This window comes from Betta splendens, chromosome 19 (assembly GCF_900634795.4).
Source record: "Betta splendens chromosome 19, fBetSpl5.4, whole genome shotgun sequence".
NCBI lineage: Eukaryota > Metazoa > Chordata > Actinopteri > Anabantiformes > Osphronemidae > Betta > Betta splendens.
Window position 1 is genome coordinate 13309361 of NC_040898.2, and position 20223 is coordinate 13329583.

At 40.9% G+C, this 20223-nt stretch overlaps 5 protein-coding genes and 1 long non-coding RNA gene across 9 annotated transcripts; 3 read left to right on the forward strand and 3 right to left on the reverse strand.

Moving 5' to 3' along the window:
• The first annotated feature begins 278 nt into the window (after positions 1–278).
• ndel1a (nudE neurodevelopment protein 1-like 1a) lies at positions 279–6009 on the forward strand. Of its 3 annotated transcripts, XM_029133246.3 has the most exons (10): positions 279–506; positions 1345–1441; positions 2775–2928; positions 3622–3770; positions 3851–3987; positions 4058–4231; positions 4354–4448; positions 4529–4674; positions 4812–4846; positions 5766–5908. In XM_029133246.3, exons 2-10 carry the CDS (start codon positions 1356–1358, stop codon positions 5774–5776), a joined length of 987 nt encoding a protein of 328 aa, XP_028989079.1. In that variant the 5' UTR covers positions 279–506; positions 1345–1355; the 3' UTR covers positions 5777–5908. The 3 variants fall into 3 exon arrangements, with proteins under 3 accessions (XP_028989079.1, XP_028989078.1, XP_028989080.1); XM_029133245.3 differs by lacking the exon at positions 4812–4846 and having other exon boundaries at positions 5769–6009; XM_029133247.3 differs by lacking the exons at positions 279–506; positions 4812–4846 and having other exon boundaries at positions 1263–1441; positions 5766–6009.
• Positions 5766–8454, reverse strand: LOC114845351 (uncharacterized). Its single transcript, XR_003783862.3, has 2 exons — positions 7950–8454; positions 5766–7545 (listed from the first exon to the last, which is right to left on the reverse strand). It is a non-coding gene; the product is annotated as an uncharacterized LOC114845351 (long non-coding RNA).
• Positions 8455–9080: 626 nt separating this feature from the next.
• LOC114845348 (testis-expressed protein 47) lies at positions 9081–12214 on the forward strand. 2 transcript variants are annotated; one of them, XM_029133249.2, is made up of 8 exons: positions 9081–9264; positions 9906–9975; positions 10230–10333; positions 10424–10488; positions 10592–10670; positions 10763–10894; positions 11021–11168; positions 11336–12214. In XM_029133249.2, exons 1-8 carry the CDS (start codon positions 9148–9150, stop codon positions 11401–11403), a joined length of 783 nt encoding a protein of 260 aa, XP_028989082.1. In that variant the 5' UTR covers positions 9081–9147; the 3' UTR covers positions 11404–12214. The 2 variants fall into 2 exon arrangements, with proteins under 2 accessions (XP_028989082.1, XP_028989081.1); XM_029133248.2 differs by having other exon boundaries at positions 9108–9745.
• A 561-nt stretch (positions 12215–12775) lies between these two features.
• LOC114846466 (interferon a3-like) lies at positions 12776–13728 on the reverse strand. The gene is made up of 5 exons (XM_055504656.1): positions 13576–13728; positions 13414–13494; positions 13147–13302; positions 12968–13042; positions 12776–12908 (listed from the first exon to the last, which is right to left on the reverse strand). The coding sequence occupies exons 1-5, from the start codon at positions 13705–13707 to the stop codon at positions 12810–12812; spliced, it is 543 nt and encodes a 180-aa protein (XP_055360631.1). The 5' UTR covers positions 13708–13728; the 3' UTR covers positions 12776–12809.
• Positions 13729–16417: 2689 nt separating this feature from the next.
• Positions 16418–17809, forward strand: LOC129603443 (interferon a3-like). Its single transcript, XM_055504655.1, has 5 exons — positions 16418–16570; positions 16652–16732; positions 16844–16993; positions 17104–17178; positions 17259–17809. Exons 1-5 carry the CDS (start codon positions 16439–16441, stop codon positions 17355–17357), a joined length of 537 nt encoding a protein of 178 aa, XP_055360630.1. The 5' UTR covers positions 16418–16438; the 3' UTR covers positions 17358–17809.
• A 482-nt stretch (positions 17810–18291) lies between these two features.
• Positions 18292–20171, reverse strand: LOC129603442 (interferon a3-like). The gene is made up of 5 exons (XM_055504654.1): positions 19382–20171; positions 19207–19296; positions 18952–19101; positions 18764–18841; positions 18292–18649 (listed from the first exon to the last, which is right to left on the reverse strand). Exons 1-5 carry the CDS (start codon positions 19511–19513, stop codon positions 18548–18550), a joined length of 552 nt encoding a protein of 183 aa, XP_055360629.1. The 5' UTR covers positions 19514–20171; the 3' UTR covers positions 18292–18547.
• Positions 20172–20223: the final 52 nt, after the last annotated feature.

Here is a 20223-nt window from a genome sequence, read left to right on the forward strand (position 1 = left end):
TATTTGGCCGCGAGGTGGTGCCATTTTAACAGTAACATGCGCATTATGCGCAGTGCACGAGCAGCAGTAAAGCCCATGAAAAACTTTGATTCCACCATAAATCTGGATTTATTGGAACAGTCATATTACTTTTTGTTCAATATTATAAAACTACAATTATAATACATTTTTTAATAATAGTTCATATTTATTGTTGAGGATATATCTGTGGGATCAATTTATTTGGGCTTTTGCAATAGAATAAAATAGATTATATGGTATATAACCATATATTTATTTTGGTATATTTCTACTGCTGAATCTGGTGCTTTTTAAATAATTCTCCTAACTGAGCTCAGAGTACATTGTGAATGTAGTATAAGCGAGGGAGACTGACGTTTGGACGTTGGGGTGTATTTCCCTTTAAATGCTCTGCTGATCTGAGCGGAGATCGTCAGACGCTCGGAGGCGACGGTCGATCTGAGCACAATGCGCTGACGGACGTGTGTGTTTGGGGCGATGTTCAGGTACAGAACACGTTTTTGTTCGCGTTATCGTGATTTGGTGGGCACCACGTTAGAACTGGGGCGGTCCAGCAGCGTGTCGCGGGCCGCAGCTTGGCTCGTGTCATCGGCTCGTTCGCGACACCCAGTTGAACAGCTGAGCTCAGCATCACCTGTTTCCATCGCTTCTGTCAGTGTCGTTTCTAATCCGGGTCCAGGTTCTGACCCAAACGCGCTGATGTGGTTTTAACTATCATTTATTTAAATGTTGTGGATGTTTCACTGGGTGGAGAACGGTCGACTGGTGAGAGACTGGTTGGGTGAGTTTTTTTTTTAAATGTGGAAATAAATCCAGACGCAGATTAAATGGTGAACTACTTTTTTGATCTTAGCCTCGTATCGTGACTCATATCACACCAAGCTTTCTGAATGACCCCTCGCCTCCGTTCTTCTTTAGGTATTTGATAATTGACAGGAGTCTTGTAACCTTTCCTCACGCCCCCACCATCATCAGTTATAACACAAGGTCCTATCACCTTTTGCCTGGGATGCTCCTTAATGAAATGTTGTTTCAAAATTGAATTTATTAAAAAGTGTGTGTGTGTGTGTGTGTGTGTGTGTGTGTGTGTGTGTGTGTGTCAGTCTTCTGGGTTTCTAACGACTGAAGGGAACACTTTGATTTCATTCCCAGCTGTGTGTTAATAATTTCTACTAAGAGATGAGAATGAGATCTAAAGAAGGTTGTTGCTAGTATATTTTCCTTGAGAACGATGGTGAATCTGTGAGCTCTGCACCAAAGACTTGAGTGATTGTGTCCTTCCGTCCTTTTCTCATTCCCGTTTCCTGATTCCTTCCTCTCCAGACTGGTTTGTCATGGAAGTGGATGCTACACCGAAATTTTCCTCCAAAGATGAGGAAATAAACTTCTGGAAGTCTCTTTACCTCAAGTACAAGAAAAGGTACAGTTCCGATCAACTGGCACCAAACCAGCGATAAATAAACGCTTTGACTGTTAATGTTAGATTTGCTGTCGTCAGATTCAGTTCTCACACTTCTCACCTTTTACCACCTTTGTTTGGAGAAGCAGCAGGAACTTCCCATGTTTCACATCGTACTCGCTCATGGTTTTGTTCTCCAGCCTTTCAGTGGGATTATGCGAGCGATGTCAACCGTTTAATGATCTCAGGGCTGCTAAAATTAGATGTGCAGAGATCCTGTCTTATCTTAGAGCCGCCACTCGATTAATAATGACTCAAATTAATCTCAGCATTGACCTGAAAGGAAACAAGCTCAGGTCTACGCCCAGTGATGTAACAGTCCTTGAACAATGAGGGTCTGCTCTTTGTGTGTGTGATATGTTGTATAATAAATAATGTGTTGTGTCAAAGCACAAACCCCACTTTTAAGTCAACAGCATCCATTCTTGTAGGATAAAAAGCCAACTCGGACATGCTTCCATCCACAACCTCGCTGCTGTGAATGTGTTTTAGTGATTATTTCACACTATTTGTTTGCGCTGGATGGATTTCAATATAGGCTAATAACAGGGAGGCCACATTGGGTTTTAGTAAGCGGGCTTTCTGGCGCTGTGCCACCTCCAGCACTGCAGCTCACGTGACGGTGCTGCTTTTAGACAGACGGGTCTGTGTGCGTTCACACACTTGCATAACTACGCTTCCTGGTGAAGCTGGTCCTCGGTCACGTGTCCCGTTTGATGTCTTTGTCTCTGCTCTTATTTCTACTTTCGCTGAGTTTCTGATTTCTGAGTTTTTAAAGTGAAGCTCTCAGAAAGGCGACAATGCTGCTCCGTGTTTATTATTGAGGTCAAGCCTTGATGCTCGATGAATCCTTGTGCCTGTGATGATGAACTGTGCTGTTTGTATTGTTGGATCAATCCAGTTGTCGTCAGAATCAGAGTATTTGTGTGTGTGTTCTTTGTGGCGATGGAGGGTGTCACCCGGTGCAACCACTGGCTCATTGTTTTGCTCAGTGACAGGACGTATCAACACTGTTGGTGTCAGTGTGAACTGATGAAGCACAGGGAATAATGCTTATTATCTGGATATAAAGCCAAATACTTGTTCCTCCACTAGAAACTTCTCTTAGAATTACACTTAGTTTCACTTTCTGGTTATTAAACATGACGTTAAAACACGTTACTGATGTAGGTATTAAGACATTTAAATCCAAGCCTCTAAAGCAGTGCAGGTGATGCACACCAGCCCCCACCACCACCCCCCCGGGCTCGTCTCTCCACCTGTTCCCTGATGCGTCTCCCCTGTCTGCACACAGCTGCCAGGAGGCTCAGGAGGAGCTGCTGGAGTTTCAGGAGGGGAGCAGGGAGCTGGAGGCGGAGCTGGAGGTGCAGCTGGGCCAGGCCGAGCATCGCATGAAGGACCTGCAGTCTGAGAACCAAAGACTCAAGAATGAGGTGGAGACACTTAAGGTAGCTACAGAGTGTGTGTGTGTGTGTGTGTGTGTGTGTGTGTGTGTGTGTGTGTGTGTGTGTGTGTGTGTGTGTGTTTACATATATATATATATATATATATATATAATTCCTTCTTTATGTTTCTGCTTGACATAAATAATTAGTACTGTTCCATCGCTGAGTTCAGTCTCATGGGAATAAGGGGTGTTTTGACGCTGTGTAACAGCTGCTGCTTGTAGAGGTGAGTCAGTTTGGGAATCCGTGCGTAATCTAAATGGTAATTTGCCTCTGACCTGCCTTCAGCCGGCTGATCTGTCCGGCCCTCATGAATAATGCATCCCGTGCTCGCTCCGTATTTGCTAAAAGGCAGGGGGTGAGATGATTGTGTTGAGGGGCCTGGCAGGTTTTCCCCCTCCTTTGTCTTTTACTGTACGTTTATTTTAAATGCAGTTGGCTCAGACACCTCAGCAGCAGCAGCAGCAGATATAGGTCAGACAGTGTTCACCAGGCTGATTGTCTGAGAGCTGGCGCATATATAGGTCACACCTCACATCCGCTGCTTTAACAGCAGAGAGAGTAGGAAACGAGGGGAGCGCTGAAAAATGGATGATCACGCGTGAAGTGTGCTGTTGAATCGTGTCCTGCTCTGGAGCCCAACACATGAAGCCCCCCCTCCCCTCCCCTCCCCCTCCCGCTGTGTCCGTGTTGCAGGACAAGCTGGAGCATCAGTGCTCTCAGAGCTACAAGCAGGTCTCCGTGCTGGAGGACGACCTGAGCCAGACGCGCAGCATCAAGGAGCAGCTCCACAAATACGTCCGGGAGCTGGAACAGTCCAACGACGACTTGGAAAGAGCCAAGAGGTCTGAACGGCGCACACGGCCCTGAGACCCAGATAAGCAGGAACAGGCTCCACTGAGTTTCCTCCTTCCTGTCATTTCAGAGCTACTATCGTGTCTCTGGAGAACTTTGAGCAGCGCCTGAACCAGGCCATCGAGCGGAACGCCTTCCTGGAGAGCGAGCTGGACGAGAAGGAGTCTCTGCTGGTGTCCGTGCAGCGGCTGAAGGACGAGGCCAGAGGTGATTCCTCGCACCCCGCGAGCCACGCATGCCGGGCGTCCGTAGGCCTCAGTTTGCTCTCCCCCTGCAGACCTGCGGCAGGAGCTGGCCGTGCGAGAGCGGCAGGCGGACGTGGGCCGCATGTCGGCGCCGAGCTCGCCCACGCAGGACAGCGTGAAGATGGACACGGCGGTGCAGGCCTCGCTGTCCCTCCCCGCGACGCCGCTCAGCAAAGGGCTGGACCGCGCCTTCGCCGACCCCACAGGTAGCGGCAGCGCGGGCTTCCAGCAGGCTCAGATCGTAGATAATGCAGGAAACGTGGCTCCTGAGCCCAGTGAACGTGTGTGAGGTGCCGTTGCATCACCCCCCGCTCTCTCTCCCGCCCAGTGCTCTCCAACGGCTACGGCAGCAACTCGCCGCTGACGCCCTCCGCCAGGATATCGGCCCTCAACATCGTCAGCGACCTGCTCCGGAAGGTCGGGGTGAGTGGCCGCCGCGTTTCCATCGCATTCCGTTGGAACGCGGCGTTTTGAAGCCGCCGGCTCGCGTCTCTCTGCCGCAGGCTCTGGAGTCCAAACTCGCCGCCTGCAGGAACTTCGCCAAGGACCAGAAGGCCAGGAAGGCGTGCCCGCTGGACAACAGCAACACGCTCAACGCAAACACCACCGCCTACTCCCAGTCGCTGCACACGTCATACTACGACAAAGCGTGAGTGAGGTGGAAGCCTTGGTTTTAATCACCGGGTGCCTCTGTTTTCTTATTAGGGCTGGTTATACAATGTGTGTAGCATGTGGATGACTGCGCAGGACGGAGTATATGAGACCTTTGTGCCTTTTTCCCAGCAGGACAGAGATGGTCACATTCCCCGCGGTGATTCTGGGTAATGGTGTGGCACATGATGCCGCTGCCGGGGGTCTTTATGTAGAACTAGTTATTAGTAGTTACTAATCATGTGTGGATATGAGGAGGTGAAGGAGTTACTTAAGGTGGTGGTTAGTGCTGCAAACTCTCTTCTCTCTTCTTGCTGACTAATAATCGGTGTTAGTTCTCTTCTGTTTTGGTCTCTTCAGGTTAGACCCTTCCCCATAATTAGGAAGTTAATGAGAGTGAAATTTGGGACATTAGTCTACACCTCCCTTTATGCATAAACTGGGTTGGCCTTGGCTCAATCTCTTTCACTTGGTGAGAAGTTAGATTTATTTGTGTCCGAGTCAAAAGGTTTCTGCTTTGTTGCGCCGTAATTTCAGGTATGTGTTTAGTTTCCGTTTCTAGAATGACGTTCAGTTTATTCATAGAGCAGCAGAAGGCCCCTTAAGGTACTTTTACAAAATAGACCTAAATACATGAAACCTCACAGATCCCACTTGTGCAGCTTTAGGAGACAAGGGGAAACGTGCCTTTATTCAGTTGTTCTGTGTGAGGCTGGTGGTCAGCAGAGACAAAGAGCTCAGTTCAGTGTATGCACAACAAAACCAGCTATTGTTATATACACATCATTTGTTTTGGGTGATGTAATCAGGCACCAGATCGTCACATCAGAGAAATCCTTCCCCTGGTGTTGAGGTGTTGGCTTCAAAACGCCCTCATTCACCGTGAATTGTGCTGAAGCCTTTGTGCGCCCACTTGAACGGTGCTTTCCAGACATGCCGATCATAACCCGGCGCTGAGCAGAAACCAGCTGAACCCGTCCGTCGGGCCAGAACCATCCTTCTCTTTTTCTGTGAGATCAACTTCATCTTTCTTTGTGCTTCTCTCTGACGCTGCAGTGTAATTGTTAGTCTTGTTTGTGCCTCTTGCAGCAGGACGGTGAACGGGTTGGAACCTGGTACCCTGACGGCCATCACCACCGCTCCCGCCGCCTCCTCCCCGGGCTTGGTGCCGCTCGCTGTGTGACCTTAAACCTCCACACATCCAGCAGAAAAGGACAGAAACCAGTCGGGTGGAAAACACTGTCTAAACGTCGTTGTACTGTTTGTCCTGGATGCTCTGTGTCTGTTGTTCTGACTCGACACTTGTGCTTCGTTCTTACTGTAATTATGGTCTGTCGGTATATTCTGTGTTGCTGTATCTACTGTTTGCTCACAGTTAAGCCAAACACATGGACACAGTTTATATAGCTGGGGTTGTTCTTCCTGTTAAAGCTGGAATTTGGCAGTAATGGTCCTTTTTTAAGTTATTCACTAGCTTTAGGTAAATATTAATAACTTCACACATGACCTGTGAATTTTGACCCTAATTGACATCTTCTAGACAATACAGACAGGTATTGTCTAGAAGATGTCATGAAAGATGATATTGTACTATATATTTAGGGAAATATATTTGGGGTTTCAGCACCAGAATCAAACCTGAACTGTTTCAGTACTCACACAGCAACAAGCCTGTTGTAACGTTGAGCTAAACCCTGACTCGTGAATAGGCGCATCCAGTGATTCAAAAAGTAAAAAATATGCAATTAATGTTTTTAAGCTGCACATTGTGACATTAAATGGACATTAAACAGCTCTTTGCCACAGCTTTTATCAGCAATAACCTATATTATGGAAAGCCAGCGATGGATAAGTGCACTGATGTTCACTTGTGAGGTTTAATGAGAGCACATGTCCCAAGTGTGTGACACATGGTGAATGACTCCATCAATTATTGACGTTAAACACATGAGCTGCACAGATGAGTAGTTCTAAACACGACCTTTGATGCGCAAGAGAGAATTCAGGTGCATTTGGCTTCTACTGTTCTTTTTACTGCTATAATTAGGCTTCACAGCTGTCTGGACCAGCAGGGGGTCTACGTGTTAGTGGGGTGAGACAAACACAACGTCGAACTTTTGAATTATGTGACATGATGTGTACAGTACTGGTCATATTGATCGTTATTTCACGGCAGCCGCTGAAGCGTTGCTGTCGTCCTGTTGAGAACATTTAACCAGATCCTATTCTACAGAAACGTTTTATCCTATTGCAGTCTAACTGTATTATTCATGACTCTGCTCGTTTTCGTTACAGTACAAAGAAAGCACCTGAGGCTCTTTGACCTTGTGTGAACCTAATTTGTCACTTTGTCATTTTCATTCAAGTGCAATATTGTTTATTGTTGGTTTAATTTATTTCTTTTTGGCATGTTTTAATAAAAGAGATGATTAAAGTTCATCTATTACATTTTCAATGTCTGATCAGTTCTTACTGTGGCAGAAAATGTGGCTGCAGTGATTTGTCAAGGCTGTAAAAAATGTGTTGTTGTTTTTTTGCTTCAGTATCACATCGTTGAATATAATCAATGCTTAGTGCTTCTAGTCATAATGATGCCCTCTACTGGACAAATATGAGAACTACAACTTCTACTACAACCTCTACAATGAGGCTGTGTACAGATGTGCAGACTGTATGCACATCTGTAGACTGATTAACATATCTCCTGCAGAAGCATCCTGGGAGATTTCAGCTGTCCCCTGTTCTCCTCTTCAGCTTAGCCAGCTCTTCTATCTGCCTCTGCCTCCTTTCTAGCACCTCTAACCTCTTGGCTTCGTAGCGTGCTCGCTCCTCTGCCCTGAGATCATCTATATCGTCCAAGAATCTGTGCCTGCAAGGGAAAACTCTTATTAAGTTGTGATGGAGTAAATGTTAATGGGAAGGGCCACATTTCACAGTTCAGCGCATAATAATGATGATGGTACTATTGTAAATTTATCTGTAACACTGCTAATGTACAAACCTCTGGATATTTAATGATGTGCAACTCGTGGTGTTATAATATGTTAGGAAAGGTGATTGTGACTGTTTCAGGCTGTTTAGTTTGTTAAATGACGTTTGCAAATTTTACTAAACAATGGAACAATAACAGTCAACAACCAGCAGATTGCACAGCCATTATGAATATACAGGGCATATATAGCAAAGAAAAAACTTTAAAAACGGAAACGTTAGGTATTTTATACAGGTAGATCACCAATTATTGCAAACCAGAACACAGAATTTATATCATACCTGTTTATGAAAGCAGCAATAGTCCAAGGATTATTGTCCCAAACAAAATGGGTTTGGTCAGACGCTTCGAGGCGGACAGTTTGTGTTGTTTCATTATAGCTGGATTAAAGCAGCAGAAGAAATTTAACAGAAAACTGAAGCGCTCCTTATCTGACCTCTGATGTGACTGTATATCTCCAAGCGCATTGCGAAACACGCCTTCTTTTTCATGCTGTTACTCACGGACCCCGACTTCCGCTCCAAATGTCATTAAAATAATAACACTAAATCACTATTCCATGTATTTTAAAACTCGCATAGATAATTTGTGATACTTGTACGTGTCTTTTAGCACGTTTACTTTAAATTACAAGTGGTTTTAAAACCGTTATATTCCAGGCGGAACACATTTACTATCAGTTACTCATTTCAGGGACGGACCAATTTGGGAAGTCATGTGAAGATAAACGCAGTGACGAAATGTTAATTTAAGTCTCTGTCTTTTGTCTTGTAACAATATCTTCTTGTGTGTTATTTATTTATATATAAGTCATAACATGGGTAAACACAAAAACAAAACACACAAAACATGGGTAATGGAGCGATTTAATATTTCTGGCCCGCTGATCATTTTTTCCAATTCAGCCCGGTAGGTGGCGGTAATGATCCTTAAACTCCAAACGCCATTCAAATAGAAAGACGAAGAACAAGGCTAAATAGGGGAAAAGAAGAAGCGCCACCAAAACAGGTGGCACAGTTATCCAAATAAAGGAAAAAAGTTACAGGTAAGAAAAAATAGTGCTGTGTTTTTATATATATATGTATGATGAAATTTTGCTTTCTCTTTTAGTAAACGCATACCAAATGTGGTAAAATGCCAGAAAGTGAATATTTGATTAAAAAGAAACACAATTATTGCTGGTACCATCAAAAACAATGGGAACCGTTTAATGGCGTACTGCAACAGACACAGGGGGGGACAAGTTACCTCAGTTATAAAAACAACATATTTTTAAAAATCACAAAACATTTTGTTTGAGTTGTTGTATTAAATTTAAAAAGTTAAATATAATTTAGCAGAATATTTGTAAATCTGAAAGTCATAGATCTCGAGAAAAACTACATTTTTTTGTCTAAAACCGCAAATGCGTCACGAGGACACTCGTTGCTATGGGAACAAGTAGAGCGTGGCCAGACGCAATCCAAACACGGTTGCGCCATGGCCTCTACGCAAAAACTTAGAAACTTTAAAACTCGGGAATTCAGAGACACCGGGTTGGAAGAGAGAGACCAGAAGACAATGTTTGAGTTTGGGTTTTACGGGAATATGAGAGAGGTTCGTGCTGGTGTGTGGCATCATTACCGATTAACGGCGTCCAGCTCCTACACAGTTAGCTAATTAGCTATCGTTATGTTAGCTCAGGAGATAACAATATGAATAAAACGTGGGTAAAAATAAAAGTTCATTCAAGTACCCCTAGTCTGCAGTATGTAACTCTTCTCCACCTACCGGCCCTCATTAGTTGAAATACAAGGCTGGTCTGGCTGTGGGTTGGCTTCCGGGTTTATGGGGTATTTCTGTAATTGTGGAGGAGAACAATGGGTTTCTAGGGTATATGCTTCTATAAACACTGAAGGCTTACAGCACACTAAGCCTACATGCTCTGTGCTCGAGTGTCTGAATGGGACAAAGGAGAAATCTAGACGTAGATACAGAGCCAGAAAAGCTAATGGAGAAAAGAACGGAAGAGGAGAAAACTGGGAGTAGTTTGTTTCACCTGCTTATGGCACAAAAGAAGGAGATGGAGGAAGATGTGGTTTGTATTCAGTTTCAGACACAAGAACAGATTTGAATGTTTTGTTGGGGCTGGTGGTTTTCTGACCCAAAGCTAAAATCTTAAATAATGTGTGGTAATTATTGTTCATTTGTGCATCTAAATTGCAGTTTTTTTCTAGATTTCTTCTTTGTCTCTGCAGAAGATCGTGTTACAGCAGCTTATAGTGATTGCACGGCTCCCCTACGGTGCTGACGGGACCGAGCTGGGAGGTAAAACTACCTTAAAGCCAGTAAGACACAGAACACAGCAGCTCAACAGCTCAGAACCATTTTGCTAACAGGTGTTTTCTATTAGCGGTAATGAAGGGTAGCTGTAGTGGCTCCTTTTTATTTATAAACTGATGCTTTAGGTGCTATGGCCTTTACACATATGTTAGTGTGAAAGAATCTGCTGGATGAAACCTGGAATTGTGTGTTGACAATGGAACTGAGCTTAGTATATTATTGTATTTTCTACCATACAGCTCATTATGAAAAACTCAATTTCCAGCTGAGTAAGCAGTACATATGGGACAATATCACGGGTTTGCTATTGCTCTATCCAACCTGTCTGCTTCATATTATTGAGGTGGGTGTTACTGCAAAAATACTACTTATAAGTGTGTGATGGTTTGTAAAGTGACTTATCTTAATCACCATTTGCTGTCACTTTTTTTAGTCATCCAGGGACATTCTTGTTTCTGTTTTGAAAGACCTCAGGGATCTGCAACAACAGACAGACAAGTAAGAGATGCCTTATAATTTAAAATATGGAATGTGTATTATCAACTAGATGAGGCCTCATTTATTATTTATTATCCAGTAATTATCTTATGTCCTCTCTCAGTGCTTTGCTCAAAGCACCCAAGGTTGTTTTCATGGCACATGACTCACAAAGCAGGCTGTTCCATCAGTGGAGCTACAAGGTACTGAGTGTGAATGTTCACACAATTTTTACTTCACAAACATCAGCATTATCAGATGCATTTAACTAAATACTGTATGTTGTCATGTGAAGATGTTGGAAGCAGCTCAGATGCAACACAGACCTAAGAGGCTTCAGGAGGAGGAAGAGAGCACAGCGACTATGGTCTGCACTGTCCTGTCAGCACTACAGAGTTTGAGCAAGCACCCTGACATATCTAGGAAGGTGTGTTTAGAATTCAAGTATCTGCTAGAAATTTCATGGGTTCTTTTCCAGTATTTTATTTGCCATGTGCTGTTAGTCGACAATGAATCAGTAATACTTTCTCTAACTGCCTCTCTGGACTTGAAGGCTCTTCCTGGCTCAGTCTTGGATAAGAATCCAGAGCTGAGTGTCCCTCAGGAGATTCTAGAAGCGCTGCTGAATCGAGATGAGCTCCAGAATCCACAACAGTACCTTCAACTGTACAACTCCCCCTTAAATGTCAGCATGGACTTTGGTAAGAATGATTTATCTGCCCAGAATATGTTAACAAAACCAACAAAATGAATGAATACAGTGGATAACAATACTCTGAGCACTTGTGTTAATATAGTGTTTTTTAGTTGTGGCTTATGTAATGCAGATGAAATTCCTTTGTCTAATCTTTATTTCTTACCAAATCAGGTTGTGCCACCACAGATGAATCCTGGGATGTCCTGGGAGCGTCGTCACCTGGAGGCTGGAACCACTGACATGACTGGTTGTTCAAACCACGATTTCTTTTACTGCGATGGGTAAATTACCAGACTGGATTTAGTCCTGGTTATTCCAGCCCATTTGCTTGTTTCCTGCCTTTATCAGTCCAATCAGCCGATGAGGCTGTAACCTTCCTGCACTGCATTTCCAGGCAAGTGATTCCTTTCCACCCACCTTGCTCACCTCTGACCTTATGTTGCTTTTTTGGCTTCACTTTTTCACCTCAGTCTCTTATCTGATGCTTCTATTTTATTAATTTTTTAATACCTTTTTGAGTCCTGCATCTCGTCCGGTTTCCTCTGAGAAGGAACAGATGTTGGCTCACACTTTTTCACATTTATCATGCAAATTAATGTTTGAAGTAAAAAGTGTTTATGCCAAAAAAGTACAGATGTAGAAAACCTAGATTCATATTCACTTGGCTAAATGAGAAAATACATTAACACAACAAAGATGAGAAATTACAGTTGAAGTAATAAACTCAACTCAAACAATGTCATGAATCTGTAGGCATTAAAATATTTTATTGACCGATACAATACAATTAATCATGATGGTTGCATTCAGTTTGTGATGAAACAAATTATACTGAAGTACTGGAGTTTGTGTTATTGTTTCGGGTGTATATTGTATTTCAGCGTGTTTTTTAGCATTTCAAGTTTCAGTTTAACTAGTGGGACAAAACAAAGATAAATTATGAGTCAAATCTAAAAATAAATAAATAAATAAGGTCTATTTATGAGCATATTTCAGCTAGAGAACCTCTGATTGTTTTATTTTCAGAGGTAGTGCTGGGGTGGTGCCGATTTTATCATATCTATATCTATATCTATATATCTATATATCTATATATCTATATATATATATATATATATATATATATATATATATATATATATATATATAGTAATTGACCTCTGATCTTTATTGTAAACATATTGCAAACGTGCAAAAATAAAAAGACTGAGACAAAAGTAGTTCAGACGTGGAATGTTCCATAAGAGCCTTTAGATATTTTATATTTCAAGCTGGTGCAGAGGTGACATTAATAAGTTTGTGTTATTGTTTCCGCTTTATATTGGCCTCATGTTTCCGTGAATGGTGTCTCGTTCTGTGATCTTTTACCATCATAAAGAAAATGTTTTTCCTTTGGTTTGTCACAATAATAAAATATGGAATCATTTCTTTTTACTGCAAGAATCATTTTTATTGAATATAAAATATATAAAAATGCATTTGATTTGTCAGACAAGAGAGAAGATGAATATAAAACCATTAATAGATAGAGGCATTCATACTGATCGTAAAGACTATTGACAGTAAACTAATCAATAAATACATCAGTAAATAAACACTCAATTTATAAATAAAAATAAATAAAATATAAAATAAATAGTTGGTTTTAGTTGACAGTGAGCAGAGATGAAATCAGAAGGTCTGTTCTCATCAGATGGGTTTTGATTTGCTTCCTGATCAGTTCCCAGGATTCAGCACTGTGGTCCTGCAGACAGAGTATTATTATTATTATTATTATTATTATTATTAGACAGACAGACTTACCATTTGCTCTAGGACATGGCGTGAGAGTCTCTTAAAATACATCTGCAGCTTCTTGTTCTTCTTGTGGCTCCCAGTCTATAACAAACATGACATTTTAATTGATCTTTCACTTAACAATGTGACAGAAATTGTGATTCACGTCTTCCAGTTAGAAACGTGAGGGCTTCATCCTTCCTGACACTCACACAGGAGCGGAGGCCTTCGGCCTGCCGAGTTACAACGCTGAGGAAGTTCTCCACTGTGACCTGTTCCCAGGATGCAGAGCTGTGGTCCTCCTCAAACAGAACCACCACCTCCTCCAGAACCTGAACTGTGAAACCAACTTTATCCTCAGCCTGAAACAAGACAATCGCTCATTAAGGTCCTTGGTTTGTTTAATACCTCATGCTTCATATTGTGTATGAACTGCAGATATGTATTGTAGACAGAAGCTGCTGATGACTCACTGAAGCCTTGGACGCCTGGCTGTACAGGTCAGTAGGGAAGGTCACTGCAGCGTGTCCAGTGGTGTTAGTGGAGTTATTAGCCTGAAACACGCACAAACACAACACGTCTTAAACTGGAGTTTTTCAATCAGATCAATGCAAACCATAGACCATTCCACTCACCATAGTTTCCAGTAGATTCAGGCAGTTTTCGCTGCACTGTCTGAATTTGTGATCCATCCATTTGCATCTCAGAGAGGAGCCTGTGCTGAACGCAGCGGCCAAGAGGCAGAGAAGCAAAGTCCTGCTGAGCATTTTGAAAGAGGGAGAAGTCGCCTTAGTAAAGTCAGATGTGGGATGTGTGTGTGATGGAGCAGAGCTGCACCTCCTTTATAGCCAGAAGCTCCTCTTTCATTTTCCTGCAAAAAATTGTATTGTGGTCTTCCCACGGAGCAAACGTCAAACTAGACCTCAAAATATTTGTCGTGTCACATTTCAGCTTTCAGGTTAAGTCTGAAATATAATCTATTGAAACAAAACAGTAAAAAGTATATAAATCAGATATTACTGAGTTATAAACAACTCACGTGTTCAAGGAGTTGGAATAATTTAATGTTTAATACTAAGTTCTGAATTATTACAGTAATAATAATAATAGTAGTAGTAATAATAATAATATTAATAGTAGTAAGTGGTAGTAATTATACTAAAAGTTGGTGTTTGAGCTGTTGTGAGTCTGGGCTGCTCGTTAATAAACGTGTTTAAAACATTCTGACAGTTTTAGTCGCATCCTTGTTCCCATGAGTCCAGAAAATAATTATTCAAGTCAAACTACACGTGGGTTGTTGTGTGTCCACTAGAGGAGTGTAAAAGGGAAGTGCATGCTCAATAATTATAAGAAAATGAAAGCGACTCCGTGAGTGCGGCCTGCGCGGTGACGCTCGTCAGTGTGAATCCTGCAGTGACATTTTACCGTGTTTTAACGAGAATGAGCTGATACAACGTGAGAACCAGGTTCCACAGAGACGGGGACTCTCCGTCACTCGTGGACGCATTCAGCAAAACAATCTACAGCTTATTCAATAATAATTATACTTCAGCTTTAAGTTTCTTGCGGGATAATATTTGTATTTTAAGTGTGTTTTTTAGCGTTTCAAGTTCCAGTTTAACTAGAGTGACTTAACAAAACAAAGGCAAATTATGAGTCAAATCTAAAATAAATAAATAAATAAATATTATCTATTTAAGAGGATATTTCAGCTAGAGAACCTCTGATTGTTTTATTTTCAGAGGTAGTGCTGGGGTGGTGCCGATTTTATCATCCACCTCTGATCTTTATTTTAAACATATTGCAAACATGCACAAATAAAAAGACTGAGACAAAAGTAGTTCAGATGTGGAATGTTCCATAACAGCCTTCAGATATTCCATATTTCAAGCTGGTGCAGGGGTCACATTAATAAGTAAGGAATAAGAGTATTTCATTTAATAGGAGCCTCTGATTGTTTTATTGCAAATGATTTGCACGCTGAATAGGCACATACATGTGACGATCCCTTCTTCAAATACTAACGACTTAAACAAAAAACAATTTCTACTTAAAATAAATATTTGCAAGATATGAACCAAACAAAATGAACCGTGGAGCTTGTGACACCGGTGTCACTGTGGGGAAAATGATGTAAATGTATGGTGAGAGTGAGACATGAGGCAGCAGGAGGCACAGTGACACAGACTGAAGCTGCTCTGATGCTGCAACTGATATGACATGTAAAGTGATTATATATATGTCAGATTTGCCCTTCAAAGTGCCCTTCAAGTAGTGTGACCTAACAAAACAAAGATAAATTATGAGTCAAATCTAAAATAGACCTTGTTCAAATTTGCAATTTATAGCTTCAAACGAGTAAAGATTATTAAACATAATACATCGCAAACAGAACACTTTATGCAATAAATTTAAGTTTTATATGAAAAACTTGAATAGCAACCTGTCGCTGAGAGGAAAATAATTTTAAGAGTGGAAAACTACATAATAAAATGCAACCTGTTTTAAAATGATGACAAACGTATGATCCATCAGTAAATGTTCAGCGTGCACTAATCCACTCAGTGGTTTTATGCAATGATGATCAGTTCTCTCATTTTTTGGCTTTTGAAAATCACGATCAATTCAATGGAAAAAAAGTTGAAAAAAAATACACAATGAATACACAACTGCAAAAAAGTTTCAGAACAAAGGAAAACTGTGCCTGACATTATGCAGACTCAGACTCTTAGATTTACTAACAGCTGTAGATTGTTTTGCTGAATGCGTCCACGAGTGACGGAGAGTCCCCGTCTCTGTGGAACCTGGTTCTCACGTTGTATCAGCTCATTCTCGTTAAAACACGGTAAAATGTCACTGCAGGATTCACACTGACGAGCGTCACCGCGCAGGCCGCACTCACGGAGTCGCTTTCATTTTCTTATAATTATTGAGCATGCACTTCCCTTTTACACTCCTCTAGTGGACACACAACAACCCACGTGTAGTTTGACTTGAATAATTATTTTCTGGACTCATGGGAACAAGAATGCGACTAAAACTGTCAGAATGTTTTAAACACGTTTATTAACGAGCAGCCCAGACTCACAACAGCTCAAACACCAACTTTTAGTATAATTACTACCACTTACTACTAATATTATTATTATTACTACTACTATTATTTATTACTGTAATAATTCAGAACTTAGTATTAAACATTAAATTATTCCAACTCCTTGAACACGTGAGTTGTTTATAACTCAGTAATATCTGATTTATATACTTTTTGCTGTTTTGTTTCAATAGATTATATTTCAGACTTAACCTGAAAGCTGAAATGTGACACGACAAATATTTTGAGGTCTAGTTTGACGTTTGCTCCGTGGGAAGACCACAATACAATTTTTTGCAGGAAAATGAAAGAGGAGCTTCTGGCTATAAAGGAGGTGCAGCTCTGCTCCATCACACACACATCCCACATCTGACTTTACTAAGGCGACTTCTCCCTCTTTCAAAATGCTCAGCAGGACTTTGCTTCTCTGCCTCTTGGCCGCTGCGTTCAGCACAGGCTCCTCTCTGAGATGCAAATGGATGGATCACAAATTCAGACAGTGCAGCGAAAACTGCCTGAATCTACTGGAAACTATGGTGAGTGGAATGGTCTATGGTTTGCATTGATCTGATTGAAAAACTCCAGTTTAAGACGTGTTGTGTTTGTGCGTGTTTCAGGCTAATAACTCCACTAACACCACTGGACACGCTGCAGTGACCTTCCCTACTGACCTGTACAGCCAGGCGTCCAAGGCTTCAGTGAGTCATCAGCAGCTTCTGTCTACAATACATATCTGCAGTTCATACACAATATGAAGCATGAGGTATTAAACAAACCAAGGACCTTAATGAGCGATTGTCTTGTTTCAGGCTGAGGATAAAGTTGGTTTCACAGTTCAGGTTCTGGAGGAGGTGGTGGTTCTGTTTGAGGAGGACCACAGCTCTGCATCCTGGGAGCAGGTCACAGTGGAGAACTTCCTCAGCGTTGTAACTCGGCAGGCCGAAGGCCTCCGCTCCTGTGTGAGTGTCAGGAAGGATGAAGCCCTCACGTTTCTAACTGGAAGACGTGAATCACAATTTCTGTCACATTGTTAAGTGAAAGATCAATTAAAATGTCATGTTTGTTATAGACTGGGAGCCACAAGAAGAACAAGAAGCTGCAGATGTATTTTAAGAGACTCTCACGCCATGTCCTAGAGCAAATGGTAAGTCTGTCTGTCTAATAATAATAATAATAATAATAATAATAATAATAATAATAATAATAATAATACTCTGTCTGCAGGACCACAGTGCTGAATCCTGGGAACTGATCAGGAAGCAAATCAAAACCCATCTGATGAGAACAGACCTTCTGATTTCATCTCTGCTCACTGTCAACTAAAACCAGCTCAACTATTTATTTGATATTCTATTTATTTTTTTATACATTGAGTGTTTTTTACTCGTGTATTTATTGATTGTTATCATTCGTTATTGTTATCGTTGTTAGTCCTTACAATCACTGCTCTATTTATTTATCTGTTTAATCAGGTGCGAATTAAGGAAATATTTATGTTTAGGCTTCTGCCAAATTGAATATATGTATTTTTTATATCCAATAAAAACGATTCTTGCAGCAAATATATGTTATTCCGTATTTCACAAGTTGAAAGGCAAATCTGACATATATCATCACTTTAAATCGTCACTTTACTTTATGTCATATCAATTCCAGCATCAGAACAGCTTCAGTCCGTGTCACTGCCTCCTCCTGCCTCATGTCTCACGCACCTTTACATCATTTTCCCCACAGTGACACCGTGACGAGCTCCAACAAATGTGTTCAGAGATGTGTTTGCACACGGTTCATGTTGTTTGGGTCATATCCTGCAAATATTTATTTTGGGTAAAAAATATTTTTTTGTTTAGGTAATTAGTATTTGAAGAAGGGATCGTCACATTGTGCCTATTCAGCGTATAAATCATATGTTCCAATAAAACAATCAGAGAGGCTCTTATTAAATGAAGTATTTATTTATGACTTATTAATGTGAACCCTGCACCAGCTTGAAATATAGAATATCTGAAGGCTCTTATGGAACATTCCAAGTCTTTTTGTTTGTGCGTTTTTGCAATATGTCTACAAGATCAGAGGTCAGTTAGTATATATAAGATAAAATCGGCACCACCCCAGCACTACCTCTGAAAATAAAACAATCAGAGGTTCTCTAGCTGAAATATGCTCATAAATAGATAATATTTAAACATCAGTTTAAATATATTCAGTTTTGTGTTTTACCCAAATCTTTTTTGGTTGCAAAAACAACAAATAACACGTTTCACTTTGCCATAAATAATTTATTAGGTAAAACATTTTTTTGCATAAAACAGTATAATAAAATAAATACTCTGTAGATTGTTCTTATATATAATGGTCATATAATAAATACAATAAATAAAAAACTTACAATAAATAAATATATCAGTTCAATAAATATCACAAACTGCATGTAATTAAATTAGTTATATCATTGCTCCCAGAAAGATTTTACTTGTATGAAAAAAAAAATAAACATACAAATGAACTTCAATTTAACTCTTAGCACTGAACAGAGATGAAATCACAATGTCTGTCCTCCACAGATGGTGTTTGATTTGATTCCTGATCAGTTCCCAGGCTTCAGCTCTGTGGCCCTGCAGACAGAACACAGAACAGTATTATTAGACGATATCATCATAATGATTGTTCTTATAATGATATTTCTGTTATCAGACAGACAGATACATGACAGAAACAAACACACTTACGTTTCTTTTCAGGATGTTATGTGACAGAGCCTTAAAATAATCGCTAAGCCCCTTGTTCGGCGTCCTCTGGTTGTGGATCTAACGGAATAAATAGAATCAAATGGTCAGGGAATATGATTTTGAGGACCAGAGTTCAGTAAGAAAGCTCCTGATGTGTGTCTCTGTAAAAATGGGACGTTATTACTTACGCATTTGCTGAAGCCTTCAGCCTGTCCGTTTATAACCATGCGAAATTTCTCCACGTGGCCCTTGTCCCAGGACACAGATTTGTGGTCCTCCTTAAACAGGGCACCCACCTCCTCAAAGACCTGAACTATGAAGTCAAGTTTATCCCCAGCCTGGAAACAAAAAGCAAATTCCATGTTGAGGGATTCATTTTTACATATTCAGATGTTAAGCGTTTTTCAGCTGACTGCCGCTGGTAAGATGTTCAGTTGTCTTACCGATGCACTGGACGCCTGTTTGTACAGTGGATACGGAAAAGGCACAGTCTCGTTGTCCCTCCTGTCAGTGGTTTCAATGTAGGGACCACCCTGTGTTTGAATAGATAGATTAGGATTAAACTAGTGAGGACATTAAATGATCAATACAATATTACAAAATAAGGAATGCGCTTACCATAGAATCAAGGAGCTCCATAGATCTCTCACTGTACCGCCTGAAATTGTGATGCAACCATTTGCACGTTAGAGACGAGCACGTGCCGCTCAGAGCGACAAACAGGCAGAGAAACAGAATCCTGCTGAACATCTTGGTAAATCGATGTAAAGGTAAATCCTTTGCAAAAGTTGCCTTCGTACAGAGCCGAGCTCACTGTGATGTGAATCGCAGAGCTGCAGCGCTCCCTTTATAAGGATTCATTTCGGTTTTCGAATGTAAGTAATGGGGGAAATCCATAGTCTCTCAGTACCGAAGTACTGTTTACATCGTATACATTTCGCTTTTCTGTTGTTACAGCATATTTCAAAAGCTGAAACACTGTGTATATATTAAAACACTAACTAATAAAAAACTAAGAAGTAATATTTATAAATTAACTCTGAAGTATAGCCTACTTAAAAGAAATACATTCATGTAAATGCATATAAATATTTATTCTTACTTCTACATATAAAAGGTTGGCGTTTGCTAATATATTTAGTATTAGTAGAAAACAATATTTAGACCGTGTGATACATAATAATACACCATATATTTAAATGTATTATTATTTCTGATATTCAGACTGTGTAACTTCTGTCAGCAGTAAATTAATATTTGTTTAATTTGTTAGTTGGAATGGTAAAACCTCTGAAACACATGTTGGTTATTGCAGTCATAGCAGCTTACCTGTGTCCATGCGTCTGCCTTGACTATGCGCTATGTACAAAAGGGAAAGTACTTCCCCGCTGCACTCATTTTGTTGACTTTGGTTTCACTTTCACACAACGAGTCGGAAATCCCAGCCCACATTCCTGAGG

Coding starts and splice junctions, on each gene's coding strand:
- ndel1a (XM_029133247.3), top strand. CDS start 1,356: ATGGAAGTGGATGCTACACCGAAATTTTCCTCCAAAGATGAGGAAATA. Junction 3,771..3,850: donor GACTTGGAAAGAGCCAAGAG/GTCTGAACGGCG, acceptor CTGTCATTTCAG/AGCTACTATCGTGTCTCTGG. Junction 4,232..4,353: donor CGCCTTCGCCGACCCCACAG/GTAGCGGCAGCG, acceptor TCTCCCGCCCAG/TGCTCTCCAACGGCTACGGC.
- LOC114845348 (XM_029133248.2), top strand. CDS start 9,611: ATGGGACAAAGGAGAAATCTAGACGTAGATACAGAGCCAGAAAAGCTA. Junction 10,334..10,423: donor GTCTGCTTCATATTATTGAG/GTGGGTGTTACT, acceptor CACTTTTTTTAG/TCATCCAGGGACATTCTTGT. Junction 11,169..11,335: donor AAATGTCAGCATGGACTTTG/GTAAGAATGATT, acceptor TTACCAAATCAG/GTTGTGCCACCACAGATGAA.
- LOC114846466 (XM_055504656.1), bottom strand. CDS start 13,707: ATGCTCAGCAGGACTTTGCTTCTCTGCCTCTTGGCCGCTGCGTTCAGC. Junction 13,303..13,413: donor GCCAGGCGTCCAAGGCTTCA/GTGAGTCATCAG, acceptor GTCTTGTTTCAG/GCTGAGGATAAAGTTGGTTT. Junction 12,909..12,967: donor GCCATGTCCTAGAGCAAATG/GTAAGTCTGTCT, acceptor CTCTGTCTGCAG/GACCACAGTGCTGAATCCTG.
- LOC129603443 (XM_055504655.1), top strand. CDS start 16,439: ATGCTCAGCAGGACTTTGCTTCTCTGCCTCTTGGCCGCTGCGTTCAGC. Junction 16,571..16,651: donor TGAATCTACTGGAAACTATG/GTGAGTGGAATG, acceptor TGCGTGTTTCAG/GCTAATAACTCCACTAACAC. Junction 17,179..17,258: donor GCCATGTCCTAGAGCAAATG/GTAAGTCTGTCT, acceptor CTCTGTCTGCAG/GACCACAGTGCTGAATCCTG.
- LOC129603442 (XM_055504654.1), bottom strand. CDS start 19,513: ATGTTCAGCAGGATTCTGTTTCTCTGCCTGTTTGTCGCTCTGAGCGGC. Junction 18,842..18,951: donor CTGAAGGCTTCAGCAAATGC/GTAAGTAATAAC, acceptor TTATTCCGTTAG/ATCCACAACCAGAGGACGCC. Junction 18,650..18,763: donor ATAACATCCTGAAAAGAAAC/GTAAGTGTGTTT, acceptor TTCTGTCTGCAG/GGCCACAGAGCTGAAGCCTG.